Consider the following 20677-nt stretch of genomic DNA (forward strand, 5'->3'; position numbering starts at 1 on the left):
ATATCCTCATCATCCGCCTATAACACCACATTTCGAACGCTTCTAACCTTTTCTTTTCCGCCGCTCCCACTGTCCATGTTTCACACCCGTACAACGCCGTGCTCCAAACATACACCTTTAACAACCTTTTTCGAATTTCTAAATTAACCGTTCGCGAGCATAGAAGTGACTTCTTTTTATTAAAGGCGACAGAAAGAAAGAAACAATATGAACATTTTTTATTATAATGCTTAACGTTAAATCCATTTGCTAGAACAGGGCTGTCCAACTGGCGGCCCGCGGGCCGTATACGCCCTGCCAAATTATTTTTACGACCCACGAGTACATTTGACTATGAATAAATTTATGTTACTAAATTAATATTATTGATATTGTTGCTAAACAATTACGGCCACAATGTCATCATTAAAAAATTACGAATATTTTAGAGTTTTATCTTTAGTATAAATAAAATATTTTTTTAATTAACATGAACTAACTACATTTATAAATTTTCTTGGCCCCCGAAATGTTTGGTGAAGAAAATATGGCCCGCGGGCTATGATAAGTTGGACAACGCTGATATAGACTAAAGGATTTCAGATTGTTGCTTTACCAGAACCAACAAAAGCTATTTTAATGATATTTCAAATTTTTCCTGATGGATTTTAGACCTAGGTACCCAAAAAGTTTGGAATGATATTTCAAATTTCTACTGATTTGAGAGTTCCTAATTTTTTACTATTGCATAACACCAAGAAAAATATTATATTTCCAGTGGAGCCAGTTTTTATATCAAAAATTTAAAATCAGTTAGGAATTACCTTAGCTGAAGGATTAGGAATATTTCATGCTGAAAAATCTTAAGGATTAACTCACCCCTGGCGGTCCAGACCATTGCAAAAGGATCTTCGACATCGGTGTAGTCAAAAAATCCACATAACGTGGGGGTGAGGTATGCTGCGACAAGCACAAGGGATATTTTGAGAGACCTAGCCATCTGTTTAGTTCTCACCACTAAATGTATTTGTACTGAGTGGTTATAAGCATCCTCGAACCTTTTATGACTTCTTTAAACAAATATAACGGAACAGGGGAACGATTCTCAAGACGCAAACGTAGTAAAGGTACATAGACCAGGTGCTCATTAGCGAAGACTTGCATGTAGGTATACCTGTGTACATTTTTCATGGATGTTTTCAGATTCTTTCTTAAATACTCGTTGTTTTCACAGACAGGTACGTCGAACATACAATAGGTCAGAAAGGAAAACGTTCCTACAAATATGTGTAATATTTCCCCTGTTGAAATTATGTCTTTTCATGTTTTCAAATTCAGTTAAAAACAATCAGGTCAAGTGTTGGTCATTTTTTATGTAGTACTAGCGAGCCGCCCCAGCTTCGCACGGGTGTAATGCTGATACTAAATATATTTTTGTTTTGTTTAGATTAGATTTCTTAAATAGACAACCCCTGAACACATTAAATATACTACAGAATGTCTTTATATACAACATTCACAGTTTTTTTGTCATTAGACAATACAAACCGGCCTCCCGGTCGGTACCGCCGCAACCGCTATGTTTGCATTTTAAATCTGTAATAACTTCGAAAATATTCATTTAAATTGCATGCTGTAAAGGACCATATTGATCTACATTAATGCACAATGTATTTAAGGTACTTAATTGGATAAGAATTAATGCCGTGTTGCTTAAAATCGTTTAGTAAATAAGTCATTATTTCTCATAAAATGTAAAGGATAAAAAATGGTTATTGTGGGTTATCCCTAAGAGATAGACATATACCATCGCGTACTTTTTAAGATGTACAATACTTTAGTACATTATTTTGATCTATATCGTAGGGTTCAGCCAGCGTTTGCAATGTTAGCGCAACAAAAATGTGTTTTACGACATCACATTGGAAATCTCTAAAATTATCGGTGTTTGTCTACAATATTATGCATGTATTATACATATAAACTTCCCCCTTGAATCACTCTATCCACTAAAAAAAACCGCCTCAAAATCCGTTACGTAGATTTAAAGATCTAAGCATACATAGGGACAGACAGCGGGAAGCGACTTTGTTTTATACTATATATAGTGATAGTGATAGTGATGTGGTAGGTCATCTTATCAGAAAATGTGACGTTTTTGCAATTTTAGTGGAAAAACGTCAAAAAACATGATTTTATTAGTATTGCTCAACATAATAATTTGAGAGCACAATTTGAGTCGGTTTTTTCTCTTCCGATACTGTTCTGGAGCTCCTTTCGTAAACACATGACGTCTAATAATACATTAAACATTTGGTTAAACTGCTTTAGAAATAAATCTGCTAGAATAATTAGGGGTGTCTCGATAAAATGAAATAAAAGAATATAACGTAAAGTTAAAAACGTTTGACAAATTTCAAAACTTTTCTCGCTACAACAGCTTCAAAGGAACCTAATTTCTCTTGAAAATATAAATTGAATTAATTTAATAAATCGTAACAAGATGGACTTTTCTAAATAACCGATCATAACAATATTTGTCCAATCAGTTACTTTTTGTCGCAGGGCTTTCTTTAGGATTAAGAGAATTATTAAGGACAACTAGGCACATATTTCCTTCGTTTTTATCGAATTGTAATTCACTAAAAACTAACCGAATAACTTGGTTTATTTAGGTAATTGTTTTCATAGTCTTCCTGTGGAGGAAATAATGTATTCAATGAACAATGTAGAGCATTGTATTATCTTCCAGATAATGGCAGTACTTACCAATATGTTTTAAGATAGTATGCGAAAAATTCAACATAAATATCGGTTTGGAAAAGCTAAGAGAAATGAAGTAGGAGAGCCGGACCATTTCTCATAGTCTGATGACTACAGTGATCAATTCCCTTAGCATATTCTTACTTATAAGCACAACGTTAGAAAATAAGAAATTAAAATGATACCCTTTTTCGTACAAATTTATTCGACCTCAAATTAAATTTCTTTACGACAAATTTTAATTGGAATTCGTAAATTATCTTAGTCAAAAACGTATTTCGATATAAATACAACTTAAAAACAGTAGTCTAAATGCTTAATTCCTTGGATGTAGCCTGGTCTATCAGTCTTGGGAGAGTTGGACCAGCTACAGATAGGACAGATAGTTCCTTTAACGTTACAAAAACTGCCGAATACAGTACGAAAGAGAAATTTAATTCGTAACAGGTATTGTGGTATCAAGATACAAGATACCAAGACAGAAAGAGATCATCATCATAGGGTCGTCAGTCCTATGATTGGTTGGACACGCACCTCCACTCTTTCTTATCCTGAGCTAAACTTCGTATTTTCCTAAAACTAGAACAACCCACATCCTTAACTATTTGCGAACAGTAATCTAATCTAGGTCTACCTCTACCCCTCCTAACTCATGTTTCTGCCTCTAATATGACTCTGATTAGACCTTCATGCCTGAGAAGGTGTCCTACCAACCTATCTCGCCTATTTTTTATTGACTTCCACAGGGTCCTCTGTTCTCCTATTCTCTCTAATACCTCTTCATTTCAATGAAAAAGAAATTTGAAAAGGCTAGGAACGTTTGTCAAGCTCAATTAGAATACCTGGTGAAGATGGAATAACAAGGAGCGATCTAAATGGCCGAATATTATTAATTTCGTTTCTATTCAAAACGCTGTTTACTCAGCGATTTCAAGCTTCAAAATCGATCAGTCTTAGTGTTATATTCAAATTATGTGTTGTGCGTAATTGGGGTACACCTAATTAAACGATTTGTAGCATTTCAAATTTTAATTTTATTATATTATATAACCTAACCTAATTTAAATTTGGAAAATTCTTGTGTTTAAACTTTAAAGTGAAGTAAGTTCCTATTGAACACCTAAACTTCATTAATCAAATAAAATATATTTCTGAATTGGAAAAGGTAATGTAGGTAGATGATTAAAAAATAAATTACTCCAACANAAGAACTTTAATATTCGCCTTCCAAAATTAATTACGTTACCAATTTTATGATAGATAAAGTTCGTTTATAGTAATAGCGCCAGTCCTCGCATAGTTGAATATCGCCTAAGTAAAATGAATATTGACTGTATGATTAAAAGTATCTGAACTAGGTAACGAATTTTGCCAGATTATAAGGAACATTGCATTCGCCGTGCAAGCCCTTTGTTTATCTTAATTAACGTAGTCGAACTGTCAATGTTTGCGGTCTTCCTCCACACTAAAAATTATTAATGGTCCAATTGTACTGGACAGAGGATATTGCGGCAGAACAATTTCAGCACGTCCGTGGACTAATTTAAATCTGCTAGGATTACGCGTCAAAAACTGCATTCTCCGCATATGTTCCGAACCGAAACAAAATATTAAACATTTGATAGTATAAGCTTCGAACACGGTCCCTTACGTAACCGGGTATTTGCATTCCTAAACATATCATCCTGGGCATTCGACGGTATGGCCTATTAAATTCCACAATGTGCACCGCGGTCGGAATGCTTGGCCTTCCTCATAGCCGCATACGATCCTAGCACCCGTATCAACATTAAGGGTACACAAACATGAACCTACATAATATCTATTTCTGAATAATGTGAAGGTAAGGTTGTAAGCTCGAAATAATAAAGGTGCTATAATCCACTGAAGACGTAAAGATGCCTATCATTATTCTTGTAATGAACTGTTACTCTTTAAATTACAATGTGAACATTTAATATGATTTTTAATGCAAATAAAACCCATCTAATTTTTCTTCAACTTTCATAATACAGTGTAAACTCTATATAACGCGCGTTGTACAATAAATAAAAATTGAGCAGTTTTGTTGATGTCTTTAACTAAATAAACTTCCACGATAAAGCCCATACGAGGTGATTTAAGCTTACAGTTTAAGATTTTGTGAGAAATCCAATGGATTTCAAAGTATTTCTAATCAATCACAAGATAATAAATTGGCTTAGCTCTCGCGACCGTCGACTGATAATAATGGATTGTTGGTTTTCGCGCCTGTGGGCTGTCGTTTACAGAACGTTTCTCAAACGCATGTAGTCGACATCCTCAGGAAGGCAATTTACAAAATTGGTTCTAAAAATTTTACGCGTACACGTCGTTACTTTGAAAAGTTTTGTATACAGTAGCAACGTAGACCAAAAGTGTTATTAACACCCAGTGTTGGGAAAAATTAAATTGTTGGACAATTAAAAATTAACAATTAATTAATTAATTTTTAATCACGTTTGTAATTGTGAATTCTCGCAATTAACAATTAATTAGTTGTAATGGTTAAAATTCGCAACTAACAATTAATTAATTGTTAATCATTTTAATGTGTTTGATTGAAAACTAACAATTANCCAAAATATAAAGTGAAGTATAAAAGTATTTACATTTATTTTTCTTATTTATTTACTAATAAATACCATTAATTATGTTCTGTAATAAGGTGCCCTACTCCCTATGGTGTACGTACTCATGGGTATTCCATTACCACCCCCTTGCTTGTAAATATCATTGGGTTCGTAATCTACATCGTAATAAATACCGCTTTGGTTCTAAAAGAAATAAAAGTAATTACAATTAATTTTTTAATCAATAAATCAATCGATTGAAAGTTTGATTGATTAATGCCTAACACTATTAGCACCTATATTTATCTAAAATATACGTTTAAAAATATTGTTGTAAATGGCGATAGGTTCAGCACTACAAATTAAAGTAAACAAAGATTTAAATAATTGTTTATATTAATATCCTCAAGCAAGTAATATTAAAAAATTTGTTAGTGAAACTTTTTAAAATGTACTTTTTTGATAATAATTGAATAACATTAACCTTTTATTAATCAGTAACAATTTTACAACTCGGTGTTTTGTATTAATCTCTTTAATACACTAAAGAAAAGCAAATGGCTTTTTAATGTAATTTAACAGAATTTACCTCCTTCCAGTTAAAAGTCGACTCGGTAAGTGCTGCTCTCTACGACTGATTGTAAAAGTAAAAGAAAATCTAATTTTCTGACCAAATATGCGACAGTGCACGAGTCAGTTGGCAGTCATTAGAAGTCTTTAATTAGTACACAGGTTCCTTTATTTTTAATTAGTTTCGAAAATAGGTTTTTATAAATGAAGGTAATAGATAAAACCTTCACTGTATATAAAACTCTAAAAATGATTAAATTTCATTGAAAGGAAGTTTTAAAATATGTGCTAAACTATTTTTAATATTTGTTGTTTAAATAGACAGTAATATTGTAAATAAATCGCAGCTTCTTCAAGCTGTTTTTGTATAAACCTGATAACAAAATATGTTTATAAAATCCATAATTTTGATAGCACTCCAAAGTGTTAATTTAATTAAAAAAAGAGAACATATTTGTGCTATATTCGTAAAGCTTTTTTTAATGACAAGCCACATGCATGGATATAATTTAAAAAATTAATCGCGTTTTTTTTAAGGGTATTTATAACTTTCATAAATACAATTTTTGTCTCTAGGGCAATGTTTTACGAATAGTTTGTAAAATTCAAGACGATATCTTATGTTGCTTATATGTTATAAACCACTTAAACAATTTTACTGTCGCTTATTTAGACAGAAATCAATGCTTTTTTAATATCCTTTTATATTTCTTAAGATGTGTTTCTGTTTCAAATTTTTGAAGATTAATATTTGTTAAATTAATAAAAATACTTCATCTAAATAAATGCCATATATTTGAATTGTTACTGCTGTTGTAAATTGAGTGGTTTAATGTATTATAACAGATTAATTTCATAAATAAAAGAGGTGTGTTGACTGTGATGTAACTTTTTCCGCATGGTGCGCGCGCCATTTCCGTTGCATACTGTAGCAGACCTTTCAACGTATTGTGCGCTCGCAATTTACCTTGCATTCTAAAAGCTTAAAATAAAAGAGAATAATTTCGTAATGTTTTTTAAAACGATAATCAAAACCGTATAAATTATTAACTTTTTTTAGACACATATACCCTTGCCAGCAACTGGATGTACCAACAATTTTTTTCATTAATGCAAAAACGACTACTTTAAGAATCTATGCGTCGCGTCGCAGAAACGGTAAAAACGTTAGCAAGTTGTGTTTTGTTTGTCCTGTCGGAATGAAATTTGAATTTTAAATTAATTTAGCTGACCTCCTGGGATAAATTTAAGTCAGACTCGAGCGGTTGTTTATTGAATTTTCACTTACGCTTGATTATCTTCGATGGGGGAAAAGATTGAATGTAACTCTCGAAGTGAGAAGAGACGAACGTACTGTTTGCAGTATCATTAAAAAATCCCGTTATGAGAGAACAGGCAATGACAAAGATGAGGGGTAAAAACGAGGGCGTTATGGTAATTAGTGGAACTTTTTTAAACGTAAAGTTGTTTAAGAGTCGTCTAATTTAATGAGATTAAATATTAATTATTTAAAGGTCGATCCAGTTTTTGCTTTGCGCACAAACATTTAAATTTTATTAAACGTAAATGGGTGCAAACTGAACAATAACTACCTAACTGTATTTGTACCTAACTGTTTTTATTTTGTATTTTTAACAGTATTTAAACCGGTGAGTATTTAATAAAGGTAGATATAGTAATTATTAGGAATCTCTAAACTAAATGCAGTTTTCATAGGTAAATTGCTAAAAGATGAACTGAATTTATCCTATAATTGTAAAATCTAGTACCTATACCCGTATTCTGCTGTGTTTCAAAAACCAAAATATCAACTGACTAGGTACTGATACATTCATTTCAATGATGTTTAGTTTAGTTATGTTTGCATTGGTGTATTTAAATAGGTAATTTGATGATTTTTATAAAGTTATCCGTATAAATGAGTTCACGATAGTGTAGCTTTTAAAATACAAAAAAAATTAGTGAATCAGGAGCCAGGTTCTAACATTTTTGATTCCCTACAAAATTCTTTCTTGAGAATACGTTAATCCTTATAAAAATTTTAATAAAACATTTAGTAAGGTTTTCATAAAAAAAATATTTCATTTGATATAACAAAAATACTGGTATGCAAGGGAAGAAAAAGTACTTAGTTATAGAGCAAATGTAAAGGTAGGAGACGAAAGGTTAGAATAAGTGGCTAATTTTTTAGGTATCTAGGAAGTCAGATAAGTCAAAACGGAAGGAGTAGTAGGGATATAAAGTAGTTGATAGTGCAGAATAGAGTCGCCTTCAATGCTATGCCAGCGAATAATTAATTTAGAAATTCGAAAAAGATTGTTAAACGTGTATATATGGAACGCGGCGCTGTACGGCTGCGAAACATGGACAGTGAGCGTGGCGGAAAAGAAAAAGTTAGAAGCGTTGGAAATGTGGTGTTACCGGCGAATGATGAGAATACCATGGATAGAAAAGGTTAGAAATGAAGAGGTTTTAGAAAGAATAGGAGAACAGAGGACTATGAAAGTCAATAAGAAACAGGCGAGATAGGTTGGTAGGACACCTTCTCAAGCATGACAGTCTAGTCAGAGACATATTAGAGACAGAAACAGGAGTTAAGAGGAGTAGAGGTAGACCTATATTAGATTACTGTTCGCAAATAGTTAAGGATGTGGGATGTTCTAGTTTTAGGGAAATGCGAAGATTAGCTCAGGATAGCAAAGAGTGGAGGTGCGTGTCGAACCAGTCTTAGGACTGACGACCTTATGATGATGATGATAACGAAACAGGTAATAGCGCGAGTACCTACCTACATTCGCATTCGGAATATTTCTATGTATGCCTGCGTCTAACTGCTTTTGGTCAATTTCATAAAAACGTATATAAATTTTGTAGAAATAAAAAGAATTTCATAAAATAAAAAAAAATTTTTATTCCAATTAGACTATACATATAAAAAAATGACTTTTTATAATTTTTACAATACTTGGCATATATTTAATAAATACGAACTAAGTATAAGCATACGAAAAGTAATTAATTTAATAAATAATATAACGATAAAAATAACAAAACCAAAATATAAAGTGAAGTATAAAAGTATTTACATTTATTTTTCTTATTTATTTACTAATAAATACCATTAATTATGTTCTGTAATAAGGTGCCCTACTCCCTATGGTGTACGTACTCATGGGTATTCCATTACCACCCCCTTGCTTGTAAATATCATTGGGTTCGTAATCTACATCGTAATAAATACCGCTTTGGTTCTAAAAGAAATAAAAAAAAATAATTATATTTTTCTTCTTGCAGATTCTTTTTTTCTTGATAATACTAATTATTTATCTAATACTCATCGTATATTAATTACATACCGCTATTGATGCATTACTTCTACTTTTAGGTCGTGGAACTTGAAAGTTTCGTTCTAAATCAGCCTTGTCATCATCATCACTGGAACTACAATTATCTAAGGGTCTCATCCCTTGTAAACTGGCAGCGCGATTCGCTAATTGTGCTTGGATGCCGAGCCTAGGCATTGGAACTGGAGGAAGAGTACCTTGAATCGAACGTTGAATACTTCCAGCCATGGAAAGATTCGGATAACCAAACAAAGCTGAAGATGGTCGAGTTGGGACAGTTCCTGGCTCAGGCTAAAATGGCAAAAGTATGAAGGTAATAAAATAAACGTTAAACGTAAGGTAGATATTGTAACCATAACATAAACGGTAATGAAGTAAGACATCTTTGAAAATAATGTTAACACTTAAACATATTTTCTAACGAGAAAATACCACAAATGGCGCGGTAAACACCATCTATAGTACGATGCTACATTTTAGGATTACGTATGCTACAACAAGGTCCACTTAAATATATGGATATCTACTTGCTGAAACGAATCCCGGCGTAGCCAACCTCAACGTGATAGGCACGTTAGCTTAATCGAATAAAATAATTCGAAGTGGTCTGTATTCTGTCGAAACTGCCAGACGCGGATCGCGATTTCGATCTTTGTGGATCTCATCAGCGCTTCGCAGACAACGCCGACAGAACACAGACCAACTTTTACCTGATGTCTTAACAGTGTGTTTTAGAAAATACCACAAATGGCTGTAAACGTTTACCGCGCCATTTGTGATATTTTCTAAAACGCGTCTGGCAGTTTCGACAGAATACAGACCACTTCGAATTATTTTATTCATATTTTCTAACATTTATTCTTATTGGAGTTAAATTATGGTAAGATGAATCACCCTGTATAAGTTCAAATACTGTTTTCTTACAGCGTAATGGTTTGATTGTGCCATGACGTCGGCAATTTGTGCCCATCGTATCCGATCTTCCATGGTCACTTGATATGGAGGTCCTCCGACCACTGGGGTTTTCACGGTGCTTCCGGCTGTCCCCATATATCCAAATACCGGACTTGTAACAGCAGCTTTGTGTTCCTTATTCCATCTTCGACTAAAAATATATCATTCATAAAAACGATTTATAGAAGTTAAAATACTGTAAAATCAATTAGATGATGATGAAGAAATATTAAAATTCAAATTTAATATAGAATTTGAGTGCTTTTTATTATCAATTGTTAATTAAAAAGAAAGATATCTAAAAGTGTGAATATTCTCTATTTTACCTCCACATAACTAGACACACTAAGGTAAGGCCAATTATAATGACTGCAGCTACGCTGGCTCCAATGGCGACTCCCAAAATTTCACCATCTACTTCACACTGTGAACCGTAATAATTTCCTGAGCAACTGTAATAAAGAAGAATTATGTACTGATAAGAAAAGTAAGAGCCCTATCAACGAAAATAGACCATTAGACAGTTGTATGTCAAAGAAAAATGAATTACATCTTCATTTACTTAGTCAAAAAGGGTATAATTTTGTTCCTACTGCACAATGTATGCTCATCATCATAATAAGGTCGTCAGTCCTAAGACTGGTTGGACACGTACCTCCACTCTTTCCTATCCTGAGCTAAACTTCGCATTTCCCTAAAACTAGAACAGCCCACATCCTTAACTATTTGCGAACAGTAATCTTCTCTAGGTCTACCTGTACCCCTCCTATCTCCTGTTTCGCCTCTAACATGTCTCTAACTAGACCTTCATGCCTGAGAAGGTGTCCTACTAACCTATCTCGCCTATTTTTTATTGACTTCCATAGAGTCCTCTATTCTCCTATTCTTTCCAATACCTCTTCATTCCTAACCTTTTCTACCCACATTATCCTCATCATCCGCCTATAACACCGCATTTCGAACGCTTCTAATCTTTTATTTTCCGCCGCGCCCACTGTCCATGTTTCGCACCCGTACAACGCCGTGCTCCAAACATACAGCTTTAACAATCTTTTTCGAATTTCTAAATTAACACTGTACTAACTGTATTAACAATGTATGCTATTATATACACATATTTACATTTCTAGGTTTATTTTAATTTAAAATTTCATTGCCCATTCAGGTAAGTACATTGTAGCAGCTGTTAATCTTAACAACTGATTTATGGTATCGTATATTTAAAATACAGCAATAAGAACTTTAATATTCGCGTTCCAAAATTAATTACGTTACCAATTTTATGATAGATAAAGTTCGTTTATAGTAATAGCGCCAGTCCTCGCATAGTTGAATATCGCCTAAGTAAAATGAATATTGACTGTATGATTAAAAGTATCTGAACTAGGTAACGAATTTTGCCAGATTATAAGGAACATTGCATTCGCCGTGCAAGCCCTTTGTTTATCTTAATTAACGTAGTCGAACTGTCAATGTTTGCGGTCTTCCTCCACACTAAAAATTATTAATGGTCCAATTGTACTGGACAGAGGATATTGCGGCAGAACAATTTCAGCACGTCCGTGGACTAATTTAAATCTGCTAGGATTACGCGTCAAAAACTGCATTCTCCGCATATGTTCCGAACCGAAACAAAATATTAAACATTTGATAGTATAAGCTTCGAACACGGTCCCTTACGTAACCGGGTATTTGCATTCCTAAACATATCATCCTGGGCATTCGACGGTATGGCCTATTAAATTCCACAATGTGCACCGCGGTCGGAATGCTTGGCCTTCCTCATAGCCGCATACGATCCTAGCACCCGTATCAACATTAAGGGTACACAAACATGAACCTACATAATATCTATTTCTGAATAATGTGAAGGTAAGGTTGTAAGCTCGAAATAATAAAGGTGCTATAATCCACTGAAGACGTAAAGATGCCTATCATTATTCTTGTAATGAACTGTTACTCTTTAAATTACAATGTGAACATTTAATATGATTTTTAATGCAAATAAAACCCATCTAATTTTTCTTCAACTTTCATAATACAGTGTAAACTCTATATAACGTCACTTAAGGAACTGAACATTTTTCGGCGTTATAAAGAGTGGTCGTTAAATGGAGAGAAATACAAGATATTATTTTATTATTCTATAATAATATGCATTTACCAAGTACACATTTTGCACACGAACATTATTATTCACACATTGCGTATAGCCTGTTATCTTCGTCTGATGTTTTTTGCTGCTCCAGTATTTTAATTGTATTTTGTTACGTATCTTACTCGTATCTTGAGATACTGCTGGTTCAATTTGATTATATAAGAACTATTTTTTTAATAGTTTTGCTGCATCAAGTGCTTGTTTGATGCTTGGTGGAGGGACAGGATCGTCTTCTTCAACAACGTACACAGCTGCAGTTCTTATATATTTCGGCAACTTAGAAAGTACTGCTCAATGATTTATAATGCCGCATTGTTGTCGTTAAATAGAATGAGCGTGACGCTATATAGAGTGTAATATTGTATAGAAAACAATGTAAACCAAGCAAAGTCAAGCAATTTCGACGTTTTAAGGAGTTTGTCGTTAAATCGACTGACATTATGAAGAGTTTACACTGTATATATAAAGCATGATTTGTTTTTGTAAATTTACGTTTGCAATTAGAATAATTGTTAATTTAATTGGTCGTATGTTTTGGAAGGACTAACTATTCAAAAAACAAACTCCAAAGTCCGTTTTGGTTTATTTGTTAATGAAAGCGATAGAAAATGTAGTGATAAGCATTGAAAATCTGTTTTGTTAAATTCTGCTGTCTTTATTCTCCATAACTATCGTTGCAGAGAATTAACGCTCTAATGTTTATGGAAAAAATATTCAGAAATTTCATAATGAATCGAGTATTAGAATTCTATAAAGTTCTTATAACTCTATATACAATTGAAATACAAAGTATTTACAAAAAGAGTAAAAACATCTACTTACACGCAAACTTCTTGTCCATTTTGGTATTTACATTCCCCTCTGTTGTTACAATGTTGCGGTGAGCATTGTTCGCACGTGCGGCCGGCCCTGTGCTTGTTATCAGCCCATGGATCCTTGTAGCCTTCGGCGCACTCACATTTGAAACCACCAAATACGTTAATGCATTTTGCCGATACGTGGCAATCGTGTAATTCTGGTGAAGAACATTCATCCAAATCTGTAACCAAAGGAAATGAAAAACATCTGAAAACATGCTTCATTATTGCGAATGTATATTTGCTCATCATGAGAAACAGGAAATAAGAAATAATGCAGTTAAATGGACCGAATGTTTATCTCCTCAATCATAAATGAAAATTGTAATGAAGCTTTGATTTTGTAATTATTACAAACACACTAAAAATTGAATGTTTAGTAAAATTAAAAGTAGAGGTGATTCAGAATGTGATGAACCTTGGTCATGGGTTACGTAGTGACAAAACTTCACTCATTAATTTCTTCCTGTTTATAGTTTATCTGAGCTCCATCCCTCGTTATATACACTATACATACAGCGAGATATACGATTAACATCGTGGAATCAATGCTTTCGTAATGTATGTCTATAATATGAATGCAATAAGATCCGTCCCTGGCGCATGTGAAGACACATGGAATGTAGGACTAGCTATAGACTCTACAACATATGCAGCTATTAAATAATGATATTCAAAATTCTTCCCCTAAAGGCCAAATGGAAATAAATCATTTAAGAATATGGCAAACATTATAATATAATAAACTGCAAGTAGAAAATGCAGACCAAAAATATTTTCTCACAACTTTTCATCACTTTCCAGTTGGAACTTTATTATTAAATTTTATTTTTGATCGCCTTAATGTCTCTACAATGTTTGTCTACAAAATATTAAACAAAGGATCATGACTGTACACCCTGTACATAATGTCCATTTGAAAGTGAAACTGCAATATCGATCTTTTTATTTTATTTTTCTTTTTCGCTTTACGGCTAGTTTATAATGTGCTTCAGACTTTAATAGATACAGTTTAATGAGACTTTGGACGTTAAAGTCTGAAAAGCTTTCGATAATATGTAATAAATTCTCCGGAAGGATAAAAACGAACCAACAAATTAAGCTGCAAAAGATGGCTTAGTGGACTTTTTAATTAAAGCCTGAATTAAGCTTTTGATGGTATTACTTGCGGTATTAATCGTAAAGTTTCTTCACATTGCTCAGGTATTTAGAACGGTCAGTTTTACGTAATAATCCTCTTTTCAATTTTAAAAAATCGTTTAGCACAGCCGGATGCATAATATACTGTCGGCGGATATTGTGATACTAATACATAACGATTAATGTAGAACTGGCAAGGTGGACGATTTTACTCATAGAATCCGAGTGGATGTCATGTGGACAGTGCCACGCTGAACTTCATCAATATCTTTAAATATAGGCACCTGTACCATTATTACCTACGTTTTGTACACGAATGCGTGAGCCATTTAGTCAGTCGTTCCGCACTTCTTTTTAATGAACGAAAAATGCTGAGTCCTTTAATTTGATATATGATACCTACTAGCGATGCACCACTGAGCAAACATTATACAAAATAAATAAATACTACAACTGTATTAGTATTTTTGAAATATAATTATTAGGAGAACTGTCTGAGGGGAAGCTGAAAGTCCTGGACGTTCTTTTTTAAAGTAGGAAACCAAGAAGGGAATAATATTTGGAAAATATAAACATACTAGATACTAGGAAATAGATTTTGGCCCTACACTATAATAAAGTTATTTGCACAGGGAAAATATTATTATTAACAAAATTTTGCCTGCTGCAACGTGTATTAACGCTAATACTTCATAATACGTTCAAAATGTTACAGAGGGGTCGCTAAAAACTGACGCAAACACGCAGCTTTGCTGCAACGACCAATTCCATTTAAATTGTGTTTTGAAACCGGCCAAGTTCAGCCAACAGATAAAAGTAATAAATTTTTGGAACTTGTTTTATTATTCTAATAGATATATTAATTTTCAAAAAAATGAGAATTAAGATTTTGTTAAGTTCCCATAAGCTTCCGTTATAAAAATGAGGAACCAGATGCAGGAGCGGATGTGAAAATGTATTCGGAACTTCCGTAATTGCGGAAGCGGAAGCAGAACGGAAGTGCAACACTAGTACCTACATGTACTTACTTGCGATGCACGAATTGAGAGATGAAATTTTCTCGTGCCAGATTAGCCCTTATAACAAATCTGACATGTCTAGCCAGTTAGTAATACTTATATTTATATTTTTTCACTTCATATTACGCCTAAATTCGTCCTTGTTCGATTAAAAGATATAATTGAATTTTACCTTGTAGACTGGAAACGGCTCCCGGAGGACTGTCGACCCACAAAGCGCTGTTGCCAATGTTATTACTACGACGCTGGATGACTCCCAAGAGGTGACGTTGTATATCAGCCCTTACGGTAGGCCTTGAAGTTTCGACGCTTTCTTCAAGTTGTATGGTCAAATTGACGAAAACGCCAGCCTGGCCCAACGTCCTGTCGCCCCTGTAGATGCTGTTTACTTTTGCTCCCAGGAAAACGTCACTGAATGGTGTCATGGACATGGCCGAATCCATCTAGAAGAAAATATATCATACTAAGTACAAAATAACTTCTTGTACGGCATCAGAGTCTCTACCATTTGGAGAGTAAAATGCTGGAAAAGACTTGTTATGTTACAAAAAGTAGTTACGAATTAAAATGTATTCCGTCTTTTTTTACTATCCCATCAATCTTCGACGTATGTTCATAAATAGTTGCAGCGTACCGAGCGACCTTCTTCAGGGACTGAAGTGAACTATGTTCTACATAAAATACTACATAAATACCTAGGCCTACTTGTACCTACCGCTTTTTCCGTTTCGTAGGACAATTGCAAGTAGCTATCGCTCTCTCTGTTGGCCAATTCATTTGCCCAAACGATTCTGCGTTCATACAGTCTGTCAACCCTTAATGACAGTAGCATTTGGACCACCTTCCTGCAAGGATCCCGATGTTTTCTTCTTGCGTGACCAGGTCTACAGTGACATGCGCTAACTCCAGATTCTGTTTTGCACATCTCATGTTGAGAACCGTCGCAAGTTGAATCATCCCCTACTATGCAGGTGTCGATTCTAAAAGTGGAATCAAACGTAAGGTACTAAGCTTCACAAAACAGGATTAAGCTGTATTACCTTATTGTAGGTTGATTGGGCCTTCTTCCAAATGGCGGTCTCCTTGGAGGAGGCTTTGAAGAGGAAGGATGTGGGGTTTTTACAGGTTTGGCATTTTCGTCGGGTACAGCAAATCCAGTTCCTGTAACAGCTACAGTTGTAGGGGTGGACGGTGATATTTGGGGTGTGCGCGTCTGAGTTGATGTAGATTCGCCAAATAAGTTCAAATACGTCCGTTTTCCGTCAATTGAAACAAATCCTTCATCTCCAACTGGGCTAGTTATGACATCACCATTTTGGGCATGATCTAGTTCCACTGTTGAAATAATTTTTTTAATAAAGAGACAAATATTACTTACCGACTAATCTATTTTCGTTAAGTACCTGGAATAATAAAAGGTTTTCCATGACCTGCAGAAGCCGACCCACCGGGGCCTTGAATAGCAGACACTGTGATATCAAAGATGTCTCCTAATTGTCCTACTGGTGGTCTTGTGGTGATAACAGAAGGACGATACTGACCATCCCGTTTAAATTCTGTGTCATCTAAAACGATTCCTGGTCTTGGGCGGTAGGGGAAGTAAGAGAAACCTGTCGTAGCACTGGACTGGCTCTCTGAAACTTTTTCATTCGTTTAGTAAAATGTTATATCCATCATTTATAGAAATTATACCTTTGATGTTAGAAGTTGATTGTACAATAGGCGTGATATTTGCAATGGACAATGTGGACGAATCTAATGATGCAATAGGAGGAGTGCTAAATGTCGTTTCTGTGATTTTTTGGGGCACTTCCTGTATAGACGATTCTAACCGAGTAATGGAAACCACGGTGACTTGAGAAATATTTAGCGCGGAAGTGACATTGTCAGTATCCAAAAGAGTCGCATTAGTTTTGGTTGGTTCAATATTTGCAACTGTTTGAGTTGGTACTATACCAGTTCCGTTCAAAAGTAACAGAGAGCTGGTTGTCGCCTCCATTTCAGTTGCAGTATTTTTAACTGTTGTAGGAAAAGCTTTAACCGTATTTTTATCCATTTTTGAACTGCTCTTTTCTTTGTTTTTCTCGTAATTAAGTATGATTGGATCTTCTTTAGGTGTAGATACAGTTTCTACTACATTATTTACTGTTATCGGTTTGTTAGAAGCATCTTCGCTCAGTAGAGGTTCGGTATTTTTGTTTATTGTGTCAGAATCTTCTTCTGAAGAGGGTTGAAGTTCATCGCTCAGATTAAAAGTGAAAACGTCTTCATCCGGAAAATCGGACGTGAAGCTTGAATTTCGTTCTGCTGAAAACAACGGTATAGGCTTGTAGGGTGGTTTTGGTCTTCTCGGGGGAGTAGGTCTTCGTTGGGATGAATGTGTCCATGATGGATGACTTATTGGTCCAATATAGCTCGGTCTTTTATTAACGGGTCGCACCGGTGATGTTTTGTAAGGAGGAACGTCAAATGGATACGGGGTTATTGGCTTAGAGGATGTTACTGGTGGTGGCATTTGGTCGTACAATGGCTCGGGAAGTTGAGATGTCGGAATATCGAAGTTTGGGGGTAATGCTGGAACATCACTTATCCGAGGAGGTCCACGATTGTTAATTCGAGTTGAAACCGGTCTTATGGGTCTTCCTAAGCCTGGAGCAGTATTTGCTTGAACATTCACGTTCCCATTTAGGAGTTTGACGAGACCTGTGATGATTTCTTTGATGTCAGGGCTCATTTGGCGAGCTTTGTCGTATGGTTTGTATGATTGGGTAGCAAAAACCTCCGCCGTTTTCGTTGCAAAAGGTTGGATTTTTTGGGGCTCCGACAGTGTAAGGGAACGTGCCTGAAAATGGATACAGAATTAACTAATACATACAATAAAAATTTACCTACTAAATATCGTTTGGAACATGAAAAAAAAAAAACATTTTGATCCCACATTCGACTAAAAATATATCATTCATAAAAACGATTTATAGAAGTTAAAATACTGTAAAATCAATTAGATGATGATGAAGAAATATTAAAATTCAAATTTAATATAGANCGTTGCAAAAGGTTGGATGTTTTGGGGCTCCGACAGTGTAAGGGAACGTGCCTGAAAATGGATACAGAATTAACTAATACATACAATAAAAATTTACCTACTAAATATCGTTTGGAACATGAAAAAAAAAAAACATTTTGATCCCACAATATATAAAATTACGTCCACAGTTCCGTTTAAAATTCAATTATTCTTAATATTGAAATAGATTGTGTATACATATATGCTATTAAATACCAAATAATTTTATTCACAGCTTAACACAAAACACAAAAATACATAATAAAACTGGCATATTGGTACATTTGACCTGAATTTCGAAACTATACTGGTGTTTTAACTTATTGCCTACAAATAAACACACATTACTATGGTGACTTAATCTCTAAGAGCAAAAACTTTCTTTACATTTAACTCTTTTTAAATCCGTAATTTGTATTTACCATTTTATATGATTCTGAAAGAGGATTATTTATTTTTTCAAATAATTTGCTAAAATTTTACATATCAACCTTAACCAATGATGTTAATAAAAAAATACATCAACTACAGGAAACGATTCCTTTAATTGATTATGGAGTTTCAACAAGTAAAGTCTTCTATCATTGATTATCAAAAATCATCTTTACATCTTTAGCAATTTGAAGAATATACATCTTGCACTTTTGTTGTATTTCATTCAGTTCTACATCAGTTTATTCAAGTTTTGAAACAATTTTGATGAATGAAAATAAAATGTGTGCGAGAAAAATTTAATGTATAATACGTAGACAATGTTTTTTTTGTTCAAGAGAGTTATTTTATTATTATTGGGTTAATCTTTTTAATTATTATTTTATTTCCAAATAGCTCAATTTCTCCCTGAATTATTTCTGAATCCGTCCCTGCTATTGGTGAGTTATAAGATTTCGCCAGTATTCATTCTAAACTTATATAAGTACACTTAATGATTGTCTTTTTTATTACAAAACTGTAGTCCTGGTCCGTACATATAAAAAAAAAAAAGAAAAATTAATCATAAAATCAGCATACCTGCGGAGCCCCTTGTCCTTCCCCCGACATCTCTTGTTCCTTTGTTTCTACCACTTTTTTGTTTACTTCTCCAATAATTGTTCGAGAAGGTTCAATATACGCTCTTCTCCCCGATAATTCTACTTCATTTGAATCAAGATTAACAAAATTTTTAGAAGTCAATAGATCATCTAATCCATTTGTTTTCAGAATCACTATCTCTGAATCGGCCGGTTTCTGGAAACCATTTTCACTATTTACGGCATTAGTTTCGCTTAATTTCGTTATTATCTCATCGTTGTTGACAGCTTTTGAACTTTCTATTGCACTAGGACCGTACGTCACGTCCAGCTTTCGACCTGGGAATTCCCCATCAACTAATGCGGATTTCGGAGAAATGTATGTATTGGAATAAAACTCTTCTTCGGCTAAAACGGAACAGAACTTTCTTAATGGTCTTATTTAAATTTATGTCTCTAATAAAATGTAAAAATCAATTAAACACTTTATTACTTTCATTGATGTACATATATAAAATTATATAACATTAGATTGTACCTGGAACTTCCTAAATATGTGTAAAAGATCATAGATAAAACTAATTTTGTATACTTCAGGAACCGTTTCGTTTTTTTTAGATAAAACATACCCTATATCCTTTTCTGTACCTTTGACAATATGTGTACAAAATTTCATTATGATTGATTGAGTAGTTAAGGCGTGAATGTGGAACAAACAAACTCACATTCGCATTTATAATATTAGGATATACGAATTGATAAATTAGTAATTTTTTTGAGTAGTATATATTACAATCATATCATCAGTATGTAGAAACGTAAGCAGTCCAGGACGCCCGTGATTCTTTTTAAAGGAAGTCTAGTGGAACAACAAGGAGTAAAAACAAGACAACCGGAAAAAAGTTCAACGATGTATGAAGTTACAACTGAAAGGTTTGAAATGTACAGTTAGGTTGCATATTTTAAACAACGTTTCTTAATCAAATATATCTAAACTGTTCAAGTTTCACTGCATAACGGAATATGATACCAGTGTAAATGGCAAATTTTTTGTAAGTAGGTAATTTCATTAATAGAAATATTAGTAGGTTCGCATAATATACGAATTATACAGGAGACTAAATCCAGAAAGTACAAATATATGTATAATAACAGTTAGATGAAAGGTAGGATGTTATTTTAGTGGTTCTGTTAAGGATGTTTGGGAAGTACAATCGGAGACAAG

The 20677-nt window shown here is 33.9% G+C and overlaps 2 protein-coding genes across 2 annotated transcripts in view; both read right to left on the reverse strand.

Annotated features, from left to right (window-relative positions):
- The window catches only part of LOC108738702, a 12799-nt gene extending 11275 nt beyond the window's left edge, over positions 1–1524 (reverse strand). Inside the window, exon 1 of the mRNA XM_025975012.1 lies at positions 859–1524. Within this exon, the coding sequence (XP_025830797.1) occupies positions 859–979 (121 nt within the window). The 5' untranslated portion in view covers positions 980–1524. The remainder of the gene's footprint in view (positions 1–858) is intronic.
- Positions 1525–8954: 7430 nt separating this feature from the next.
- Positions 8955–20677, reverse strand: part of LOC108738697 — a 29652-nt gene continuing 17929 nt past the window's right edge. Inside the window, exons 2-12 of the mRNA XM_025975011.1 lie at positions 19454–19860; positions 17068–18217; positions 16779–17015; positions 16416–16710; positions 16091–16355; positions 15548–15818; positions 13182–13398; positions 10528–10653; positions 10172–10352; positions 9260–9538; positions 8955–9154 (exon numbers count right to left, since the gene is read on the reverse strand). Of these exons, the coding sequence (XP_025830796.1) occupies positions 9029–9154; positions 9260–9538; positions 10172–10352; positions 10528–10653; positions 13182–13398; positions 15548–15818; positions 16091–16355; positions 16416–16710; positions 16779–17015; positions 17068–18217; positions 19454–19860 (3554 nt within the window). The 3' untranslated portion in view covers positions 8955–9028. The remainder of the gene's footprint in view (positions 9155–9259; positions 9539–10171; positions 10353–10527; positions 10654–13181; positions 13399–15547; positions 15819–16090; positions 16356–16415; positions 16711–16778; positions 17016–17067; positions 18218–19453; positions 19861–20677) is intronic.

The sequence above is a fragment of the Agrilus planipennis genome, unplaced genomic scaffold (genome assembly GCF_000699045.2).
Source record: "Agrilus planipennis isolate EAB-ADULT unplaced genomic scaffold, Apla_2.0 scaffold36, whole genome shotgun sequence".
In the NCBI taxonomy this organism is placed as follows: domain Eukaryota; kingdom Metazoa; phylum Arthropoda; class Insecta; order Coleoptera; family Buprestidae; genus Agrilus; species Agrilus planipennis.